The 22,521-nt window shown below is 43.0% G+C and overlaps 2 protein-coding genes across 9 annotated transcripts in view; both read left to right on the top strand.

Annotated features, from left to right (window-relative positions):
* depdc5 (DEP domain containing 5, GATOR1 subcomplex subunit) overlaps window positions 1-11,844 on the top strand; it is a 30,282-nt gene extending 18,438 nt beyond the window's left edge. For 6 of the 8 annotated variants that reach the window (XM_053686634.1, XM_053686636.1, XM_053686637.1 and 3 more), the window contains 17 exons: window positions 224-384; window positions 676-796; window positions 2,148-2,315; window positions 2,399-2,618; window positions 2,771-2,904; window positions 3,411-3,528; window positions 6,022-6,084; window positions 6,638-6,762; window positions 7,019-7,087; window positions 7,177-7,309; window positions 7,639-7,744; window positions 7,898-8,116; window positions 8,602-8,771; window positions 10,346-10,517; window positions 10,838-10,898; window positions 10,981-11,063; window positions 11,360-11,844. In XM_053686634.1, the coding sequence (XP_053542609.1) occupies window positions 224-384; window positions 676-796; window positions 2,148-2,315; window positions 2,399-2,618; window positions 2,771-2,904; window positions 3,411-3,528; window positions 6,022-6,084; window positions 6,638-6,762; window positions 7,019-7,087; window positions 7,177-7,309; window positions 7,639-7,744; window positions 7,898-8,116; window positions 8,602-8,771; window positions 10,346-10,517; window positions 10,838-10,898; window positions 10,981-11,063; window positions 11,360-11,658 (2,422 nt within the window). In that variant the 3' untranslated portion in view covers window positions 11,659-11,844. Of the gene's footprint in view, window positions 1-223; window positions 385-675; window positions 797-2,147; window positions 2,316-2,398; window positions 2,619-2,770; window positions 2,905-3,410; window positions 3,529-4,232; window positions 4,463-6,021; window positions 6,085-6,637; window positions 6,763-7,018; window positions 7,088-7,176; window positions 7,310-7,638; window positions 7,745-7,897; window positions 8,117-8,601; window positions 8,772-10,345; window positions 10,518-10,837; window positions 10,899-10,980; window positions 11,064-11,359 lie in introns of those variants that run through there. The other 2 variants (XM_053686638.1, XM_053686641.1) reach the window with 2 other exon arrangements.
* A 1,538-nt stretch (window positions 11,845-13,382) lies between these two features.
* On the top strand, window positions 13,383-18,392 carry ywhah (tyrosine 3-monooxygenase/tryptophan 5-monooxygenase activation protein, eta polypeptide). Its single transcript, XM_017489307.3, has 2 exons — window positions 13,383-13,663; window positions 16,422-18,392. Exons 1-2 carry the CDS (start codon window positions 13,577-13,579, stop codon window positions 17,076-17,078), a joined length of 744 nt encoding a protein of 247 aa, XP_017344796.1. The 5' UTR covers window positions 13,383-13,576; the 3' UTR covers window positions 17,079-18,392.
* The last annotated feature ends 4,129 nt before the right edge of the window (window positions 18,393-22,521 follow it).

The raw sequence follows: 22,521 nt of genomic DNA on the forward strand, positions 1-22,521 counted from the left end.
GTACACACACCCACACACCCACACACACACACACACTGCGGAAGTAAGGGCCTTCTTGGCCACTTTCCCGTCCTTTTAGTCCCGTTAGCGTTCCTGACTGAACTGCCGCTGGTTATTTTCCTGTAGCAGCACGTTCCGATGTGTAGTATTACTTCTCTGAAGCAAACATTTCCCGAGGATTTCTCACAGAGATAAATAATCATGACTTGTGTGCGCGCCTCAGGCGTGATGACGAGGCCCCCGTGATGAGCGCACCACGTGTGTTTGAGGAGTTTATCTGCCAGAGGCTGATGCAGGGCTATCAGATCATCGTCCAGCCCAACAGCAGGAAAGCTCCGCCTACCGTGGCTCCGCCCCTCAGCAGCAGCCCTCTCTACTCCAGGGGTAAATAAAGTGCTGAAGGAGGGTCAGAGCTCTCTACAGATTACACATCATGTATTCTCCTTCCTGTCTGGCTCCATCTCTCTCTCTCTCTCTCTCTCTCTCTCTCTCTCTCTCTCTCTCTCTCTCTCAGTAGCTATGTCAGTGGCCATAACATTGTGGTTATAACCAAACTGCGTGTTTCTTGTCCCTGCCTCGTCTCACACTGTGTTGTGTATTTGTCCTGTGCCGCTCTGTTGTTAAGTGTTGCACCATGGTCCTGGAGAAATGACGCTCCGTTCTGATCAATAACAGGGCTGGTGTCTCGGAGGAAGGCCGAGGAGGAGGAGAGTCTGTACTGGCTCAGTATGGGGCGAACTTTCCACAAAGTCTGTCTAAAAGACAAAATCATCACCGTTACACGCTACCTGCCCAAGTCAGTTTCACACACACAATACACAAAACACACACAATACACAAAACACACACAATACACACATACAATAAACACACAATATACAATAAACACACACAATACACACACACAATACACAATATACACACACACAATACACAAAACACACACAATACACACATACAATAAACACACACAATATACAATAAACACACACAATATACAATAAACACACACAATACACACACACACAATACACAAAACACACACAATACACACATACAATAAACACACACAATATACAATAAACACACACAATACACACACACACAATACACAAAACACACACAATACACACAATAAACACACACAATATACAATAAATACACAATAAACACACACACAATACACAAAACATACACAAAACACACACAATACACACAGAATACACACATACAATAAACACACACACAATACACAATAAATACATACACAATAAACACACACACTACACAATAAACACACACAAAACATACACAATAAACACACAATACACAGTAAACACACACAATATACAATAAACACACAATACACAAACACACAATACACAATAAACACACACACAATACACAATAAACACACACACAATACACAATAAACACACACAATATACAATAAACACACAATACACAAACACACAATACACACACAATACACAATAAACACACACACAATACACAATAAACACACACACAATACACAATAAACACACACAATATACAATAAACACACAATACACAGTAAACACACACAATATACAATAAACTCACAATACACAAACACACAATACACACACAATACACAATAAACACACACAATACACACACACTACACAATAAACACACACAAAACATACACAATAAACACACAATACACAGTAAACACACACGATACACAGTAAACACACAATACGCAATAAACACACAATACACAAAACATACACAATACACACACAATACACACACACACACCACACACAATAAACACATAAACACACTCACACACACTTAATACATATTGGTCTGATATTAATTGGTATCACTGCTAAAAGAAGTGTAAGCATTGGTTTAGTTATACTACGCTGGTGCCTTTTGTGTGTGTGTATCGTGTGTGTGTATCGTGTGTGTGTATCGTGTGTGTGTATCGTGTGTGTGTGTATCGTGTGTGTGTGTACCGTGTGTGTACCGTGTGTGTACCGTGTGTGTACCGTGTGTGTGTATCGTGTGTGTGTACCGTGTGTGTACCGTGTGTGTACCGTGTGTGTACCGTGTGTGTACCGTGTGTGTACCGTGTGTGTGTGTGTGTGTTGTAGGTATCCGTACGAGTCCACCCAGATTCAGTACAGCTACAGTTTGTGCCCCCCTCATGCCGACGGCCATTTTGTGCCGTGCTGGGTGGAGTTCGGTCACGAGCGACTGGAGGAGTACAAGTGGAACTACTTGGACCAGTACATCTGCTCCGCCGGCTCCGAGGACTTCAGGTGCACTCTCACAAACCATCTTCTGTCTTTTCTACACCGTACTACAGGTGGTGCTGGCATTCACCGCTCGTTCCTCTCCACAGTCTTATCGACTCGCTAAAGTTCTGGCGCACCCGCTTCCTGTTGCTCCCGGCGGGCGGGGCCAGGCGTGTGGCGGACGGCGAGGGCCACTGGGACGTGTATGGGGAGGGACCAGGGGCAGCGGCGGGCTCTGGAGACTGGGCTCTGCTCGATGGCTTCATACGCTTTCTGGAGGGGCTGAACAGAATCCGGAGACGACATCGATCCGACCGGATCATCCGGGTGAGTAGACAAGAACACGGAGGTGGGTTGCCAGACAGAGAGGCCACGCCTCTCTCTGCGAATGACAGCACAGTACCCACACCTTCTTTACAGACATGGAGGCAGTTTAGTAGAACTTTTCGTTACTCCCGTCATCGCTACTGTGTTGACAGAAAGGCGCGGCCATGAAGGGTCTTCAGGTGACGTCACCGCTCTCTCCTTACACCACAGAGCCTCTAGCACCTCCGCTGGTTAAGAAAGGCGCTTCGGCTCTCACTACACTGCTCGAGCTGGATCAGACTCACAAGTAAGTCCTACTCCGTCCTCATAGCACGTTGCCATGGTAATAGCATCACGTCTACTGTAGCTCCTATCTCATGTCGTCGCATGCAAGAAAGTGGAACTGCATGAATGTAAACCGTGATGTAACTGCACCTGGATTACGTTACACAAACATTAGGATGTTCCTGATTAGCCTAATTAGCTATCGATCGCACTGATAGAGAAATACTGAGAAATAATATAGAAAATCAAGCTTTCTACCCGCGTGTGTGTGTGTGTGTGAGAGAGAGAGAGAGAGATTTGTAGCTTTGCACACTAAAGACAGGAGATGTAATTATTTGATTTTAGTGAGTAGCTAAACAAAAAACTCTCTGAGCGCATCTTTAACGCAGAGCGGAGTGGCATAGGGCGATTTTATCTCATTTTTCATTCTTAATTAAAAATGCATCTCTGTAATATTCATTAGGGTAATGTTGGGGAAAACACACACATGCTCGTGCACACACACACACTCTCTCTTTCTCTCCGTAGGACTCTGGAGGATCAGCAGGCTGCCTCTCAGCATGCAGTGGTTAAAACAAACACGTCATTCAATGATGCTGCTGCTGTCATTGCCATGGCAACTACCTATGTTGACAGCCCTAGAAAGGTGACAGATTGCTTTAAATGGGGAGAGACGCGCGCGTGTGTTTGTGTGTGCGCGCGCGTGTGCATGTGTGTGTGTGTGTGTGCGCACTTGCTTATCTGCTCTATTCTGGTACATCTCTTGTATGTACAGTATTTGTTTATAGGGGGCCAAGCACCAAGTGAGTGCAGAGTCCTTTGTTTGTTTGTTTGTTTGTTTGTTTTGTTCCTTTTCTATATATTTCTTCTTTTTCTTCTTCTTGGTTACTGCCTTACAATCATTTAAAAGGATGCTATGTCTATTTTGTAAACTTTATACATATTCGTTATTAATGAAATTCGTCATGGCAACCACAAATGACATTTTTATTTCTGGAAAACTCAGTGCATTGCTTTATAATTACTTTTTTTTTAAATTTATTTCTAAAAAATATTTTCATCTCCTATACTTGTGTTTTTTTTTTTTTTTGTAGTAGTTGTTTTTTTTTCTTTTTAAAATTCATCTTCTTACGGTTGCACCTCGCAAGAGTGCTTGGACCCCTGTCATTGCTGCATGTAGCTTGGCTCCTTTTGTATTCGTTGTAATCATCTTGGGGGTGGGGTCTTATTTTTTCCCTAAATCATTTTACACGTTGTTGATTCCAGTTATAATTTTGTCTGTGTGTGTGGTGATTTTTTTTATTTTTTATTTTTTGCTTTGCCTATCATTTCTTTTCCGACCTTAAACAGCAGGAAGTCCGAACTGCACAGTTTACATCCTGCTAATTAGCTAAACCAGGCGTATTAGACCAGGCAAAACTGAAGCAGCATGTAACCCATAAAACCTAATGCTAATGACTAGTGTGGTCATTTTTGTAAAAGTGCAGCGCTGTTGAATTTTCACTTCTGATTGGACAGCTGTTGATTCGCCCTAAACATCAGCACCGCTGTAATTCAGCCATACGCAGGAAGCTGGAGTATAAAGTAAGTGTAGTAACGAGTTTAACGTAACAAACGATTGCTAGAATTCGAATTTGTGTGAATGTTAATCAAGTTAGTGGACCGTAACTAACTGTTGTAGAAATAATTTTCCAGCACAACATCTGGGACGGTACTGCAGCCGTAAATCACAGGTTTCTAATAATGCATTTAAAGTAAGGAGTCTCTAGTGTCAGTGCTTTGAAAAAGTCAGTAAGCACTTTCTGAGTCTCTCGGTAACACGACAGGCTGCATTTATTTATTTATTTATTTATTTGTATTGGTTTATTTCCAAATAAAGAATGAGAGGCTGGTGAGGGACGTTGCTATAGGAACAGTGACCCTGCACCGTGAAGGCCCACAGCTCTTATGAAGCGCTGTAATTATTTATGTGATGATAGATTTTTCCCGGGAATGTCAGTGGAATATCGTGTAAATTATTAACGATATTTAAAGCAGAATTTGGTGATATAAAAAAATAAATAAATAAATAAACGCAGTAACATTTTCTGTGAATGAGTTCATAACGTTATTATGCATCAATGAGGCATTTTAAGTTCTTTCATAATTATTATATATTTTATGTTTATAATGCACTTATTAATTGGTATGAGTGCTGCATAAACAATGTTTATAAACCTGGCAGTCACTAAGAAGTGTTTTTATTTCTCACAATTACTATTGTAATTAAGACACCATGCATTAAGAGCCAGGGGGGTGTAAACTTTTGAACAGGGTGATCGGTGTAAACTGTTTATTATTTTGTCTTCTGGGAAACAAAATGAAAAAAAAAAAAAAGATCTTTATACAAAATAATAGTAATTTACACCGATCATCCTGTGCAAAAGTTTACCCCCCCCCCCCCCCCCCCCCCCCGGCTGTTTGTCATGTTGCCTTCTTGCACGTCAGTGAATGTTTTCTTTTAATTTAAGGTTGTTATTGGGGGTTTTTTTTTTTCTTTTTCTTTTGCCAGAATTTTTTATTATTTGTTCACTCGTTTATTATTATAAGAAAGAAAGAAAGAAAGAAAAAAAACACCTAAAATGTTCGGTTGGGTTTCTGTAGGATTAGTGATGTGATGGGTTATGAATGCTACTTATAATGCGTCATGTTGACCATTCATAGTGCGTGAACTGTAATGCGTTTTCATAAATAATTACAACATGTACAATGCCTTATGAATGCATTATAACAGGATTATGAATGTGTTCATGGTTCACTGTAATGTAGATCAATTAGACACTAAACATAATTGAGGATTTATAACGGGTTTATCGTAGCTATGGCGCGGAAGTGGAAATTTGTGTTCTTTTATATTTTTGCGTTAATTAATTACACTTTTATGAGGAATTAGCTAGCTGTAAAATGATCACGTACACAGTTGTATCGATTTATGAATGTGGAATTGAAACTGTGCGGTGCTGAAGTCCTGCAGGCTTCCTGCTGAATGATCACATTCAACTTCCTGGGTTCTTCTGTGTCTCTCTCTCTCTCTCTCTCTCTCTCTCTCTCTCTCTCTCTCTGTGTGGCTTTGTCTTGTTTTTCTCCTGTATGCTGACAGGACGCTGCGTTCATGTTGGATTTTATTCGTAGCCCTCGCTCCTCCTACCTGTCTCACTCTCAGGTCAGTAACGTCCTCGGGCTCTTGTTTCCTCCGTGCACAAAACAGGCCTGACCAGTCTGTCGTTCGTGTTTGTCTTTTATGCTTGTGTGCTTCTGAACAGCTTTTCAAATGAAAAGAAGAATCAACATCAAGAGTGTTAGTAAGGGCTTAACCGACTAACACTCTACGTTGGATATTAAAAATAGACCTTAGGGCTTAACCGGGCTTTTTATTTTAACAAAAGGTCAAAAGGTTAAACAATAAAGACAGTTTTTCACAGCCTTCTTTGCTCATATTTACCGGGGGTGCCAATATTAGTGGAGGGCACTGTATAAATGTTCAGTAACCAACTGTGTGAAAAACACATTTATGTCTACAATGTTTACATAAATAAACTGTTTCTTATATATGTGTATATATATATATATATATATATATATATATATATATATGAGAGAGAGAGAGATTCGTTGCATGTAAGCAGATTTAATGGCGTCTGTATCATTTTCAATATTGAACTAGTTAGTATTTATTAAAATACGGCTGCATTTAATTCTTTGGTCGCTTCCTGAAGATTCCTGCCGAGCCTCCTGCAGCCAATCCTGCCGATTCTGGGTCAATAGAGAAAGGAGGGAACCTATCAAATGACAGGATGGTGGTGGGCGGAGCTACAGAGACTACTTCAGGACCTGAACCAGGGTAAATACACATTTCTAATGTATAGATTAAAAATGTTATTTATTTATTTAATAAAGTTTGTGTTTGTAACATGATTACGCACGACAGAGTCGGTAGACACCTGAGAACACTGTTGCTAGGCAACTGGGAAATATGAATTCCGAGTGTAAGGTAGCTAACGACTGCTGATGTAGTAGCGTACTGTCAAGGAAAGAAGCGCTCTCTTTGACACGATGCTGATGATGACGTTCTTCTGACGATGGTCCTCTCCTCTCAGGGCTCAGCAGGGTAACCTGTCCTCCTCCTCCACCATGCTGGAGATTCTGGAGGCCATCAAACACCCGAAGTAAGAGTCCTGACACCAGCAAGACGTTTTCTATTAACATTACTGCTTACATTGCGTTAAATATACTGTGTGTGTGTGTGCGCGCGCAGTACGGGCGTCCAGTTGCTGCCTGAGCAGAAATGTTTGACCCCTAACTGCTTCATCAGTGCTGAGGTGGTGCACTGGCTGATGAACACCGTGGAGAACGTGGCCACGCAAGGCATCGCTGTGGAGATCATGCAGGTACACATGAACAAGTCCCGTGCGTCCTTCATGCGTGGTTAATTAGGGTGAGAGGTTTAGTGATTTAAGTGCACTTGGGGGTGTGCTGGTGTAGGAAACTAATCATCAGCAGGGTGGTGTGATGTTACTGTCATTTGTATAATACAGAATGACACATCGTTATGTTTTTAATCCGTCTATGGTTCAATTGAATAGTGTAGAATGTCCAAGTTGTGTGGTTGTGTTTTTTTATTTATTATTATTATTATTATTATTATTAAATCACTTAATTGGTAACAGGAAGTAAGTGTGAACACAGTGTGCTACTCTGTCTGCTCGTGTTTGTGTAGAAAATGCTCGACGAAGGCCTGATCGCTCACGCGTCCGGCGAGGCCATGCGCACGTTCGTCTACGGCTTCTACTTCTACAGAATCGTCGACAAGGAGAACGAGAAGGGTGAGAGTCACGTCAGGCTCACGTGACTAAAACCTTTATGAAAAGTTCTTTCACAGATAGCTGACAGCAGCAGTTTTCTACCAAAGATGTCCCCCAAAGTTCTACATACTAACCTTTTTAACGACGCTCGTAACTCCTGTCCTGAACCCGCAGCCCCGTGCAGCAGCGCTGTGTCTACGGCGGCGCTCGACGACTTTGCGCTGTTCCAGAGGAAGTGGTTCGAGGTGGCGTTCGTGCTGGAGGAACGTCGCCCGTGTGATCTTCCCGCCTTCCTGCTGCCGTGGCTGCCCAGCCGACCCGCCTCGTACGCCAGCCGACACAGCTCGTTCAGCCGCAGCTTCGGGGGACGCAGCCAAGCCGCCGCCCTGCTAGGTACACGTTACCTCGTATGTGGCCCCGCCCACTACCGGATACGGCTCTCGGCTACGTATCGACAACATGAATGAGCACGCCCACTTAAATTCTGATCAAGTTAGCTAGTTAAGCCTATTTGCATGTTAACTCTATTAGCTGAGGAGCCCGGCGGGGTTTTTCCGTTTTTGGAACTTTCATTTTAGTCATGTTTTTGTCATCCATCCAATAATATGTCCATCTCCCTCTTTCTCTCTTTCTCTCCCTCCCTCTCTCACTCCCTCCATCTCTTACCACACTCCCCCTTGTCTCCTTCTCTGTGACCCTCTGTGTATCTTTTCCTCCCTCCCTCTCTCTCTCTCTCTCTCTCTCTCTCTCTCTCTCTCTCTCTCTCTCTCACCACACTCCATTTCCCCCCTCTCTCCTTCTTGCTATCTTTGTGACCCTCTGTGTGTCTTTTCCTCTCTCTCTCTCTCTCTCTCTCTCTCTCTCTCTCTCTCTCTCAGCCGCTACAGTACCGGAGCAGAAGACGGTCACTCTGGACGTGGACGTGAACAACCGCAGCGATCGTACCGAATGGTGTAGCTGCTATTACCATGGCAACTTCTCGCCCAACACGGCCTTCGAGATCAAGCTGCACTGGATGGCCGTGACGGCGGCGGTGCTCTTCGAGATGGTCAGTGATCGGACCAGTACAAAAAGAATCCCCATACCTCAGATGAATGACGTTAGCTGTAATTAACATACAGTCCCCTCTGCCTATGGGAACGGCAAGGCCGATTCAGTCGTTTGTGCTGTTCACAAGACATTTGGGTTTGAGAGAAAAACAACACTTCATATTCGGTTGCATATCCATTATTTTCAATAACTGCATCAAACATTAGACTAAGTGACATCACTAAATTGTTGGGTTCATCTTTTGGGATGCTTTTCCAGGCGTTTAACACAGCTTCATGCACTTGTTGTTTGTTTCGGGGGGTGTCTCCCTTCAGTGTCCTCTTCAGGAGGTGAAATTCTGCTCAGTTGGGTTAAGGTGATTGACTTGTCCAGTCTAAAACTTTCCACTTTCCCCCCCGATGAAGTACTTTGTTGAGACGGCGGTGTGTTTCGGATCGTTGTCTTGCTGCACGATGAAGTTCCTCCCAATTAATCTGGATGCATATCTCTGTAAATTGGCAGACAAAATCTTCCTTGTGAATTCATTCTTCTGCTACCATCATGAGTTCCATCATCAATAAAGATTAGTGAGAATGTTCCAGAAGCAGCCATGCAACCCCAAGCCATGACACCTCCTCTATAGATGAACTTGTATGTTTTGGATCATGAGCAGATCCTTTCTTTCTCCACACGTTGGTAGAAGTTCTTCTTGGTTCCACTTTTGTGGCTCGTCACTGTATTTCTGTGCGAATTCCAATCGGTTTCCGATTCTTACTGCTGATGAGTGCTTTGCATCGTGTGGTATGGCTTCTCTCGTTCTGCTCTCAAAGTCTTCCTGTGATACCTTCATCCCTGCCCTGTGGAGGTTGATGGTGAGCTCACGGACTGTTTGTTTTGTGTTTTGTTGTTTTCTTCACAGCTCTCACAACGTTTCTGTCATCAGCTGCTGTTGTTTTGCTCGGCCGACCCGTTCTGGTGTCTGTTCCTCAGTATCCCAGCGGTTTCTTTCTTTTTCAGGACATTCCAATGTGTTCTATTAGCTATGGCCAATGCTTACTCAATGCCTCTGATTTGATTTTTCCCTCTTTTCATGGTTTCCAAATGGTTTGCTTTTCTCCCATAGACAGCTCTCTGGTCTAAATGTTTGTTTATCCTTTTTAACAAGAAATGCAGTCTTCACAGGTGAAACTGAAGACTAAAACCAAGAATCAGATGGTCAGAGCTATTTATTGTTTCAACATGACACACCAGGGTAACCAGAAACACCAGTCAGTCACATGTTCTAAAACTTTTTTGCTCTTTTTGCTGCATATAAATAGCAGGAAATAAAAGTTGAAACTCTTGTCATATTGATGTTTTGTTCTCAAACCCTAATATCTTTAGCCTACTGCAAAAACAATGGAATTGGTAGTTTCGGATGGGACTGAAACCCTCCAGTTCGGTATCATGTGAACATTTTAAATATTTTACACTATTAAAGTGGCTTCTTCTTTAATCGTGTACAGTAACTAGCAGACTGCATTTTAACTTTCTAGACTGTCCTTTCTAAAGTGGGTTAAGGGCTATTAAATGTGTGCGATGGTGTCGTGTCAGGTGCAAGGCTGGCACAGGAAGGCGGCGTCCTGCGGTTTCCTGCTGGTACCAGTGCTGGAGGTGCCGTTCGCTTTGCCCTCGTATCTGTACGGAGACCCGCTGCGCGCTCAGCTCTTCATCCCCCTCAACATCCAGTGCCTTCTCAAAGACGCGAACGACAACCTGTTCGACGGTGAGAGCACGCAAACTTACACGGATGATCCAAAATGTAATCGTATAGTTCTTGTCTGGAGTTTCGCAGTGGAGCCGTCGCTCCGTCTTAAAACCGGATCGCTCTCTTCGTCAGCGTAAAGTTCGAGACCGACTCGGGAACTTACGCGCTCATGCTGTTATTTTATGAAGCTGATAATATACTTTATCGTATACCGAAACTGTATACCGTTCCGTTTTAAATGGCGTGGGGTGTACAAACTTTTGCACTCGATCGTAGCGTGTTTTGACCTTGTTGTGCGAGAGATGATTCGATGACCCTGATGTCACTGTCTCGGTCAGGGTTCGAACCAGAGACGTATTGGGACCGGATGCAGCTCTTCCAGGAGGCCATTCTTTACAGGTAAACCGAGAACGTGTTTAAAGCGCCCAGGTGATTCATTTCCTGTAGCAGTGAAACGACTTCGGCTTTCTCCGTTTATCAGGTTTGGCTTTGTCCAGGATAAATTTTCTGCCTCGGCTTACAGCTTCCCTGCTGAAAACAAGCCGCAGTACATCCACGTCACAGGTAAAATAGCTTTTATGGTTATGTTTCAAATAAAGCTCGACGTGTTTAATGTGTAAACATATATATAATATGTATGTGTGCGTGTGTATATGTATGTATGTTTTGGGCAAACAAAACATGCGAATGAACAGCACATTGGAGCTTTTACGGTTCCAGTTTGCCAGCTAATGGATTTATTATCGAGAACGTTTGGGGAGCTGTGGAAACTTCTTCCTTTAAACGCAATCAGAGGACGTTTCACTTTCCTACCTGGTCTCTCACGTTGTATATTATATTGTATACGATCTCTTGTCCAGGCACATTGTTCATGCAGTTGCCCTACTCGAAGAGGAAATACTCGAGCGGTCAGCAGCGGCGCCGGCGTAACTCCGCCTCCTCGGCAAGTCAGTGTCTGTTTGGCCCCGAGGAGCGTGTCGGCTACCACTGGGCCTACAACACCATGCTGACCAAAGCGTGGCGCACCGGCGTCCTGGGAGACGAAAAGCTCGCCGAGCGTCTCCTCCGAGACTTCACTGACTTCTGCGCCAACAAAGACAACCGGCTCGTGAGTTTCTGGGAGAACTGTCTAGAGAAAATGAACTCCAGCGCCCCCTGAAAGACTCGCACTTCAGACGGTTAGAACACAGACTGGGATTAACTCAAATTGTCATATTGTAAAAGAGTTTACAGCTAACAGGAAGTAATCTGGCCCAATCAGATTTAACCGCAATCAGCAGGTAATTCCTGATTGGCGCTTTAATGTAATGCCTGAGCGAGGAGAGGAAATAAAGGACTAAGTCAGCATGTTTGGAGTTTTCAGTGTCAGCAGAAGTGGCTGCATTGCCTCGGGAAGGAAGAAGCACAGTGCTGATGGTGCACAGTGATCTCCCGGGGTGGATCAGTTCACCTTTAAGAGGGGTAATTTATCGAAAACTACACTAACGCACATTGCGTCGAAGAGAAATTTGCATTGCATTTTGTTAAAAAAAAAAAAAAAAAAAGTGGTCTAAAATTAGATTCAAAGGAAACACAAGACGTAGTCCTAGCAGCTAAGGCTCTGTTCATATGGATTTCCTCAATAGCCACTGTATATTTTATTTACTTGCGTAGAAAGAGCGACATATAGTCAGAACATAGCCTGTCAGCTTTTTTTTTTCTTTCTCTTCTCATCAGAGAGAAACACTTTTTATTTAGAGACAAATATACACATGGTCCGTAGTTCTGAAGACCTCCTCAAGGGTCCATGATTTCCTGATTTTCTTACTGTAGTTGAAATCACAACCCTCAATTATTAAAGTTATACCTATGAATGTCACCTGGATTTAAAAAAAAATTTAATTGAAGAAAAAAAAAAAAATCTCAACAATGGAGAAATTGTAATTATATTCAGTTTTCACTGTTTCCGTGTAGACGAGAAAATCTTTACTTTGTGGTGTGTAATTTGATAAATCGGATAACAAAGACAAACGTTGTAGGCTGATTTGGCAGCTCTGTATTGTCCATGGTGTGTGATTGTGCCCCGCCGTGGGCTGGCACCCTGTCCAGGGTGTCCCCCAGGTTGTGTCCTCTGGGATAGGCTCCAGGCTTCCCATGATCCTGTGTAGGATAAGCAGTACAGAAAATGGATGGATGGATAGACGGTAGAGAAAATAGTGTATAGTATGTCATTTCAAAACAAGTGGGGTTTTTATTGTCAATCCTCTATATAGCTTGTATACAAAATACAACGAAATATCGTTTCTTCAGGACCATGCTGCAACACGGAACAGTACGCAGGACTACATAAAGTGCAAACGCACAACAGCGTGAGACGATAAATACGCAGGACGTACGTATAACACAGAGCATGGGCTGTAAACTCTAAACGACCGTGTAGTGTAGCAGGACAAATATAGCAATACCGGAACACGCTTTTGCTGACTCAACTCCTTGGGACATGAACTCATGTCTTCATGGAGCTTGCTTTGTGCACAGGGGCATTGTCGTGCTGGAATAGTTTTGGGCTTCTTGGTTCCAGTGAAGGGAAATTGTGTAATGCTACAGTATACGAAGACACCGCTATCTATCTATCTATATATAGATCTAGATATATAATTGTGGGAACAGTTTAAGGAAGGAACACACGCGGATGTGTCATCATATACTTTTGGCCATATAGTGTAGGTATAAAAGAAAGAAAGAAAAAAGAAATCCACACACACTGCTATCGTAATAGCATCAATTTACTATAGCAAATTCTCCTGAACGCTGCAACAGCAGCAGCACTGCGCATGCGCACTCCTGCGCCTCCGTCCGGGCTATTTTTAGAACGTGACGTCACCCATTAAATAGACTGCGCTCAGGCCACGCCCCCTTTCCCAGCCCTTGTGTGAGCAGGATTGACAGACAGCAGGACGCTGCAGAGAGAGAGCGAGAGAGAGAGAGAGAGAGAGTGCGCGAAAGAAAGAGAGGATAAGAGAATAGAAAAGAGGGCTCGGGAGGGACAAAAAACAAGGCTTTAGTTGACCAGTGTTAACAAATAGACGTGCTGAAAGATGGCAGACAGGGAGCAGCTCATCCAGAGGGCTCGGCTGGCCGAACAGGCGGAGCGCTACGATGACATGGCCGCCGCCATGAAGCTGGTGAGTGACTCTGTAATCGTGTGATTATTATTATTTATTATTATTCATTAGTGTAATATGTATTTTTTGTCGCATTGTAGAGCAGAAATTTGAATCCTTATGCATGCATGCAGCAAATCTGACAGCACCATATAATGCAGTGCAGCAGCACATTCACTGCTGCTGTTTCTGCTTTAACCCGGGTTGCCAGATTCGTCTAATTCATACCTCTGATTAGAGGTAAATCATATGCTCTAAACTTGAACTTAAATATTACAAATCGCTATATGATTTCTTTACCATCACCACGTATCCACATACACATTCTCCTGGGTGTGAAATTTAAAATTTCAAAGAAACATAATACGTCAATCTGGCAACCCTGTCTTTTGTCACTGCTGGAGCTGGATCTCTTTGTGATGGCAAGTACACCATAAAAGGATTAGAAATAAAATATATTACTGTTTGTGTGTGTATGTATATATATATATATATATATATATATGTATATGTATATGTGTGTGTTTTTTTCTGTGATGTTTTCACAGGTATTCTGTTTTGTAAATTTTACACACGCTAAGGTGTCACTGTTTCAGGAGTTGTGCAATTTAATTATCCAGTTATGACAATAACAGTACATTCTCAAATCTCCATTTTTTTACACTTCACATCTGTTAATAACGAAGATGTCCATTGTGGCTTCATGATCGGACGCGAGATGATGAGACGGGTAAGCGTCCGCCCGTCGTCCGCAGCATCGTACGTCCGTGCACAAAAGGATGCTCAAATCCTATGATGCAATCTGCAATGACACACACACACTCGCACACGTCTGTCTTAAAGTCAGATTTTAAAATATATATTTTTCCTGATGACGTGCATTATTTTTTTTTTTAAACAGACATACCTCATGTCATATTTTCCCCCCTTTAATCTCATCCTCATGCGCCTAGTGTGCAGTCTCTCCCTTGACATTGGACGCAAGGTCGGGACGATCGTTAGATCAGAATTATATTATAGGCATGGATATTTTTTTTTTTTTTTTAGACACATTTCTGGTCAATTACATATTTTCGATGATGCTGAGATTATTTTAAAGCTATGTTTTGTGCTGCATTCAAACCGAAAAGGAACCTTGAAACGTTCATCGGATCCTTGTTGACGAACGAGATTGTGCTGATCATAAAAAAAAAAAAAACAACAACTATTAATCTGAAATAAGGAGATTTACGTTTTACATAAAGGTCATTTTGTGATTTATAAACGAGGCGCAGAAATGCTGCATGAGTAGAGAGCCTCATCCCGAATGGAACGCACGGGTAGTGATGATTTTCATGTCTGAACAAAAGTGATATCGCGTAGCACGGAAATATCTTGTCACGTATGAATCCTATAATCGGCATACAACAATAAGGTTATGCCAAAGTAAAGAGAAGAAGCTGTTATGTCGTATCAGAGTCTAAGTTATGTTGTTTTATGTAATATAGAGTTATAGGTTACATAATTACAGTTTCACCCAGCTGAGTGTGATTTTATCAAACAAATCTGGCAACCCATGTGCTTAACCCATACATTAATCCACTTCTTTACACTACTGCATTGAGACAACTGAAAATGATCAGGGGTCAAAGGTGAGAAGGTAACGCCTGGAATATGACCAGAGCAAGAGATGTGTATGGTTGAGTAGCCAGAAAAGAAAAAATAAACAGGAGAGGTTAACAGATGCTTGAATAAATAGCTGTATAGTAAACATAGATAGATAGATAGATAGATAGAGCCTACGTTCACACTAGCAAGTGACAAATTGTTCATGTTCCACGCGTGTAATTTGTCTCTTGTAGAGATTGCTACTCTTGTTGCTTGTGGGCGTGGCCTGTCCAGCGCTTCCATTGAGAATCGGTAGTAGCTGTGTGTAGCTAGCTAAGCACAAATTAAATAACGTGCTCATCAGTGTGAAAATCGGTTGTTTTGATTTACACGTTACGTGCTCGGATTCATACTGGATTTCATTCGTTGGTGGATTAACAAAGCGCGCTAACTGTATTAGCTACGTGTGCTCACCAGAGACGCCGACTGTCTCTGCTACTTCCTTCCATGTTGTATTTTTCTTTGTAATGTCTTTATGCACATTTCATGAGAGGATACGATGAAACCGCGGTTATGGTTTCGATCTGAGAGTTACCTCACTATTCATTTTTTTTCATTTTTTTTTTTCAAAATACTAGTACTGTCTACCGGTGTGTGTGTGTGGGGGGTTATTTTTATTATTTTTTTTTTATTTTTTTTTTGTATATAAACCTAGTGACGGCATCGCAACGCGCATTCAGCCAAAGCCCTCTTCGATTCACGTGGGTCGAACATGAGTACAGCTAAAACGTCACTGCGAAATAGGAAAAAAAACTCCACGGGTTGTTTTTTTTTTTTTTAAAAAAAAAAAAAGCAGCAGCAAAATCGAAGCATTTTTTGGCCGCAGCAATCGCAAAAAAAAAAAAAAGAAATTTTGGAGAAATAATCGGAGGAAAAAGAAAAAAAATTCAGTGAAACAGTTATAGTTTTTTTGACTAGATTATCATACTGTGAAAAATCGTAACACCCCTAGTGGTGAACTGAAGGAAGTGCGGATCACGGAATCATTCGAGGCAGTCGTTTGGATTTGTCGCCTTGTCGAGTCGTAGCTAATCACTAACATGGAGTATATTTGAGGGCCACGTCTCAAATTCAGCTCCTTCTCTCACCCCCCACCCCCCCGTTCCCATTCCCCTTTGTTTGCTCCCCTCAGGTGACGGAGTTGAACGAGCCGCTGTCGAACGAGGACCGCAACCTGCTGTCAGTGGCGTATAAGAACGTGGTGGGTGCGCGGCGCTCGTCGTGGCGCGTCACCTCCAGCATCGAGCAGAAGACGGCAGCGCAGGACGGCGGCGAGAAGAAGCTGGAGCTGGTGCGAGCCTACCGCGAGACCATCGAGAAGGAGCTGGAGGGCGTGTGCCAGGATGTTCTCTCGCTGCTCGACAGCTACCTCATCAAGAGCTGCGATGAGAGCCAACTGGAGAGCAAAGTCTTCTACCTGAAGATGAAGGGCGACTATCAGCGCTACCTGGCCGAGGTGGGCACCGGAGATAAGCGCACCACCGCCGTCGCCGCCTCCGAGGCCGCCTACAAGGAGGCGTTCGACATCGCCAAGAACATGGCGCCCACACACCCCATCCGCCTCGGCCTGGCCCTCAACTTCTCCGTCTTCTACTACGAGATCCAGAACGCGCCCGAGCAGGCGTGCCAGTTGGCCAAGGAGGCGTTCGACGAGGCCATCGGACACCTGGACAATCTGAACGAGGACTCGTACAAGGACTCCACGCTCATCATGCAGCTGCTCAGGGACAACCTGACCCTGTGGACCAGCGACCAGCAGGACAGTGAAGGAGGGGACGCTAACAACTGAGCCGTCCTCTCTCCGTTAGCGCTCTAGCCTAGCTGTAGTCGACTTCGATTTCCTCTTAATAAATGTCTTCTCCTGTCTTTTCTCTTCTCTTCTATTTCTGTAGTCTCATGTCCATCCATTGGTTTTATGCAAATGTATGCAAATTTTATGTAAACGAGCGCATCTTATTCATTATACACGGTACTGTTTTGGTACTCGCGTCTTAAAGTGATTTAGCCTAGCGAGTACAGAATATTTATAACAGCACGATGGCTTGCACGGTAGCTAGCTAGTAGGTAGCTAGCTACTCCTTATGCTGGCTAACTTTAGCTAGCTAGCAAACAAAACAAAAAAAAGGTCATTTTAACATGTAACCAAAACAACAGCATGGAGTTAGACCGTTTGAGCTATGTTAGCTAGCAGTGTTGCAGCTAAAGTGTAGCTAATGTTAGCTAACAGGTAAAGCAGCTAATATTAACATTAGATTAACGTTTGCTAGTGTAAACTGTGTGGCATTTCAACCAACGAAGGTGGCCAATTTAAGCTAAACGGAATTCATTTGGTCTGAACAAGTATGCTAATGTTACGGCTAAGCAAAAGTAGATAGTGTCCTAGCTAGCTAATCAAGCTAGCATGCTAGAAATGTGTAAGCTTTTACCATTTGGCGGAGCAGGAAATATTAACTTCTTACATGACGAGACATTCTGATTTATTTATTTATTATTGACTTTGCGGAATTAGCTTCCTTTAATCCATCCTGCTAATGCTGCGATAAATTAGCTAATGTTAGCTAGCTTTTAGCGTCTGATGATTGGTTTCACTCAATATTCAGGTCTACTCCAGCATCCTCTATTTTCCACAGACTAAAGTTATTGTCTTGCCTACATTTCTATCACAACCCACAAGTTTCTGGCTGTTTTGATGTGAGCTAGCATTACCTAACACCAGTTCTCCAATCCTCGTCGATAGCCAATACATATTGCACTATTTTGATACTAACGCGCTGGCTAACTAGCTTTAAACACATCTGAGGGCATGATTAGCTAGTAAGCTTTCACTGAGCACCATTTTACTTGCCTACTTTGTCAGATCATATTAGCATGTCAAATTAGTGGATTCTATTTTGACAGACTCTAAGCTCGTTAGCTTATCTCTCCAGCAGTATTCGACATTAACAACCAACCAAGTCTGCTAACAAGTTAGCTTATGTTAAACCTACTATTATTGTAGAATTAAAACCAGTAGCCAGGTTAACTTGCATTGGGTTGACCAACAATTTTGTAGTTTAAACTAATAGCCAAGATAGCTAGCATCCAATTAATTATATATATTTTTTTTAAATGGTGTTGAAGCTAGCTAGTTAGCAAATGTAAGCTAGTATTGGGATACCTATTAATTGCTATTAAATCTGTAATCTTAACCAGTTTTGCTAGGTAGCATTAGGTTAAATATTGATTGTGTAATTTAAACTAGAAGCCAAGTTTGCTAGCAAAAGCACGCTAGCACAATTTAATAACTGTAACTTGTGAGAATTATACCAGTATTTTGATAGAAAGCTAGCTAAGAATAGGTTAACTATTGCGTAATTTAAACGAATAGCCAAGGTGGCTAGTAAGCAAGCTAGCATTGATTAACTATAAATTGTCTAAATGATACCAGTAGCAAAGTCTGAAAGCATTTGGGTTGACTTCTAAAGGCTAGGTTTGATAGCAAGCTAGCTAAGAAGAATTGTGTAATTTAACTTAGAAGATCATTGGATAACAAGTCAAAGCCAAGTTTGTTAGCAAGCTAGCGAAACCTTAAAGCCAAGTTTCAAAACAATCTCTTCCTCTTATGATGAACTTTTTTATTTAACAGGTGATGAGAATTTTTGCAGCTTTTTGAAAATTTGCGTAACATTTGCTAAACGTCTGGATGGAAAATTAGCTCATGACGTCCACCACGTCTCTCCTCTTCACTCGCTGGTGATTTAGCATCTGAGTAACCGTGTGTTCTCTCTCAAGGACTCGCTCTCTATAGAGCCTCTTCATTAACACTGAATTATGAGATGGTGGGTGGGTTGTTGTTGGTTGGTGGGTGTGTGTGTGTGGGTCGGTATGTGTGGGGGGGTTGTTGGTGGGTGGTTGGGTGGGTGGGTGTGGGTGTTTTTTCTCTGTGGCACTGTGCAGTCAAGCCAAGTCATGTGATTTCATCATCTGTCACTGCTTGTGTATGTGTGAGAGAGAGAGACAGAACACCATTAAAGACATTCATTACCACAGGAACTCGAGGTGAATGTGTACTGCTTCATTATAGAGTCCACTAAGGTTAGTCTAGTTAAAGGTTCTCCTGTGTGTTGTCCCGCCCCCTCACCGTCTGTCACTCTCTCCCTCTGTCACTTTATTTTTCTCTCTCTGTCACTCTCTTCCCATCTTTCTCACTTTCTCTCCATCTGCCCGCCACGCGCTCTGTCTGGTTCTTAGTCTTTTTCACAAAAAAATTAATAAATCAAAATCCAAAGTCCAGTCACATTGGTGTCCATGCTACCCAGTTTAGAGTTGTCCACACCACCCAGTTTAGAATTGTCCGCGCCACCCAGTTTAGAATTGTCCACGCTACCAGTTTAGAATTGTCCACGCCGCCCAGTTTAGAGTTGTCCACGCCGCCCAGTTTAGAGTTGTCCACGCCGCCCAGTTTAGAGTTGTCCACGCCGCCCAGTTTAGAGTTGTCCACGCCGCCCAGTTTAGAATTGTCCACGCTACCCAGTTTAGAATTGTCCACGCCACCCAGTTTAGAATTGTCCACACCACCCAGTTTAGAATTGTCCACGCTACCCAGTTTAGAATTGTCCACGCTACCAGTTTAGAGTTGTCCACGCCGCCCAGTTTAGAATTGTCCACGCCACCCAGTTTAGAGTTGTCCACGCTACCAGTTTACAATTGTCCACGCTACCCAGTTTAGAATTGTCCACGCTACCCAGTTTAGAATTGTCCACGCTACCCAGTTTAGAGTTGTCCACGCTACCCAGTTTAGAGTTGTCCACGCTACCCAGTTTAGAGTTGTCCACGCTACCCAGTTTAGAGTTGTCCACACTACCCAGTTTAGAGTTGTCCACGCCACCCAGTTTAGAATCGTCCACGCCACCCAGTTTAGAATCGTCCACGCCACCCAGTTTAGAATCGTCCACGCCACCCAGTTTAGAATCGTCCACGCCACCCAGTTTAGAGTCGTCCACGCTACCCAGTTTAGAGTTGTCCACACTACCCAGTTTAGAATCGTCCACGCCACCCAGTTTAGAATTGTCCACGCTACCCAGTTTAGAATTGTCCACGCCACCCAGTTTAGAATTGTCCACGCCACCCAGTTTAGAATTGTCCATACTACCCAGTTTAGAGTTGTCCACGCCATCCAGTTTAGAGTTGTCCACGTTACCAGTTTAGAGTTGTCCACACAGTTCAGTATCTCAGACAGACTGATGTGGATTTTTGACTCTCAGTCTGTTGTTAGATAATAGCCTCACCGCTCCAGTGCATAATAAACGAGGCAGACTATATATATACACATACACACACACACACCACTTTCCTGGCTGACTGACTACATTTAACACAACGGGGAAATGTGTACGTTTGTTTATTTATATTGTTAGAGTTAATATAACACTGCTGGTGTGCAATGACACTACGAGGGTTAATGTAACTGTTCAAACGTAAATGTTCAAACGACACAATTTGCTACGTAATGGCAAGTTGGACATTAACTATATACACGTTTATCTGAATCTAACGCTGGAAGTGGGAAGTCTGCGCTCAGAATGATGTCATCTTCAACCATAAAGTGGGAAAAAACCGACATGGACCCCTTTATGTTCGTCTTTTGTTAGCATCAAGCTAGCCAGCTAACTGTGATGAGTGATGTATATTCTCCTCCTCAAAAACATAGTGAACCGTAGTCAGTGTTAAAGATTCAACAAGCGAATATATCTAAAACAAATACTCGTGTATATACAGTTAAACTCCATTAAAAGTAAGAAGTGCTAGTACGATCGCTGTACATGCTGTGAGCAGCCATTTTGATTTGACATCACTTGCTGAATTTGGAGTTAAGGAGAGAGGTCACGGGTAGGAATTCCAAATTCAGGTGACTTCTGTCCCTCTGCAAATCCCCCCCCCCCCCCCCCCCCCATAAAAAAAAATTATGCCAAGAAAACATTCCCCACACTATTACACCACCTCCACCAGCCTGGACTGTTGACACAAGGCAGCTGGGTCCATTTCATGCTGTTGGTGCCAAATTCTGACCCTCATATCTGTGTGCCTCAGCGGAAATCATGATAAATCAGACCAGGCTACGTTTTTGCACTCTTCAACTGTCCAGTTTTTGTGATCCTGCTCCCACTGCAGCGTCATCTTTCTGTCCTTGGCCGACAGAAGCGGAACCCGACTTGCTCTTCTGTTGCTGTAGCTCATCCGCCTCAAGGCTTGATGTTTCCGTCCACAGAACCGCCGCTCGCTGAATGTTTTCCTTTATCACACCTATTTTACTTTATGGTCCTTGTGAAGTTAAAGGGGCGTTACATGATACTGTGCTGAATTGTTGCACCTCTAAAAATCCTTCGAACACCAGCGTGACTTCTTCACTATTCTATTGGTTACTAATGATAATCCTATCGTTTTATAATCCGTTGGCAGCACGCTGACTTTTATACGTGGAAATTAAAGAACAGGTAAAGTCCAGGGTCGTGTCGAGTGATACGGATCAGCACAGTTGCATAAGAGGTGATTGACAGCCCTCTGCACTCTGATACGTGGGCTTCACACACGAGTATGCATGTCTCATGAAATTAAAGGTGTAGTCGCCAATTTTGGTGCCTTAATACATTTAAATACAAACTTTTGTAAAGCCATACCTCCAAACCAATCAGGTTTAGGCTTACTGAACTCCTAAATCTTCACGCAAGAGGCGGAGCTTCTTACACATCAGTGGTGGTAGGTTTTTTTTTTCCCCAAATGGCCGAAACGGAGATTGAAGATTTTCTCTCCTCTATGCAGATATTTCACTGCTAAAATGTGAGGAGAGAATATCCAGACTTTCCAAACAAAAAGCCCTGACCTCATCTTTAATACACTCAGTGATCTATAGGTGTTTAAAGGGAAATTCTACACTCTTGGCGGTTAAGGCTCTTTGTTACTGATCAGAAGGTCGGGGGTTCAAGCCCCAGCACTGCCAAGATACCACTGTTGGGCCCTTGAGCAAGACCCTTAATCCTCTCTGCTCCAGGGGGCGCTCTATCATGGCTGACCCCGCACTCTGACCCCAACTTCCTGACATGCTGGGGTATGCGAAGAAAAGACTTTCACTGTGCTGTAACGTCTATGTGATTAATAAAGACTCATTATCGTCATCATTATTGAATTCTCGATTCTGATTGGTCAGAATTTTCTACGACAGCAGCTCTGACAACACATCACTGATTATTTTCCTA

This window comes from Ictalurus punctatus, chromosome 16 (genome assembly GCF_001660625.3).
Source record: "Ictalurus punctatus breed USDA103 chromosome 16, Coco_2.0, whole genome shotgun sequence".
NCBI lineage: Eukaryota > Metazoa > Chordata > Actinopteri > Siluriformes > Ictaluridae > Ictalurus > Ictalurus punctatus.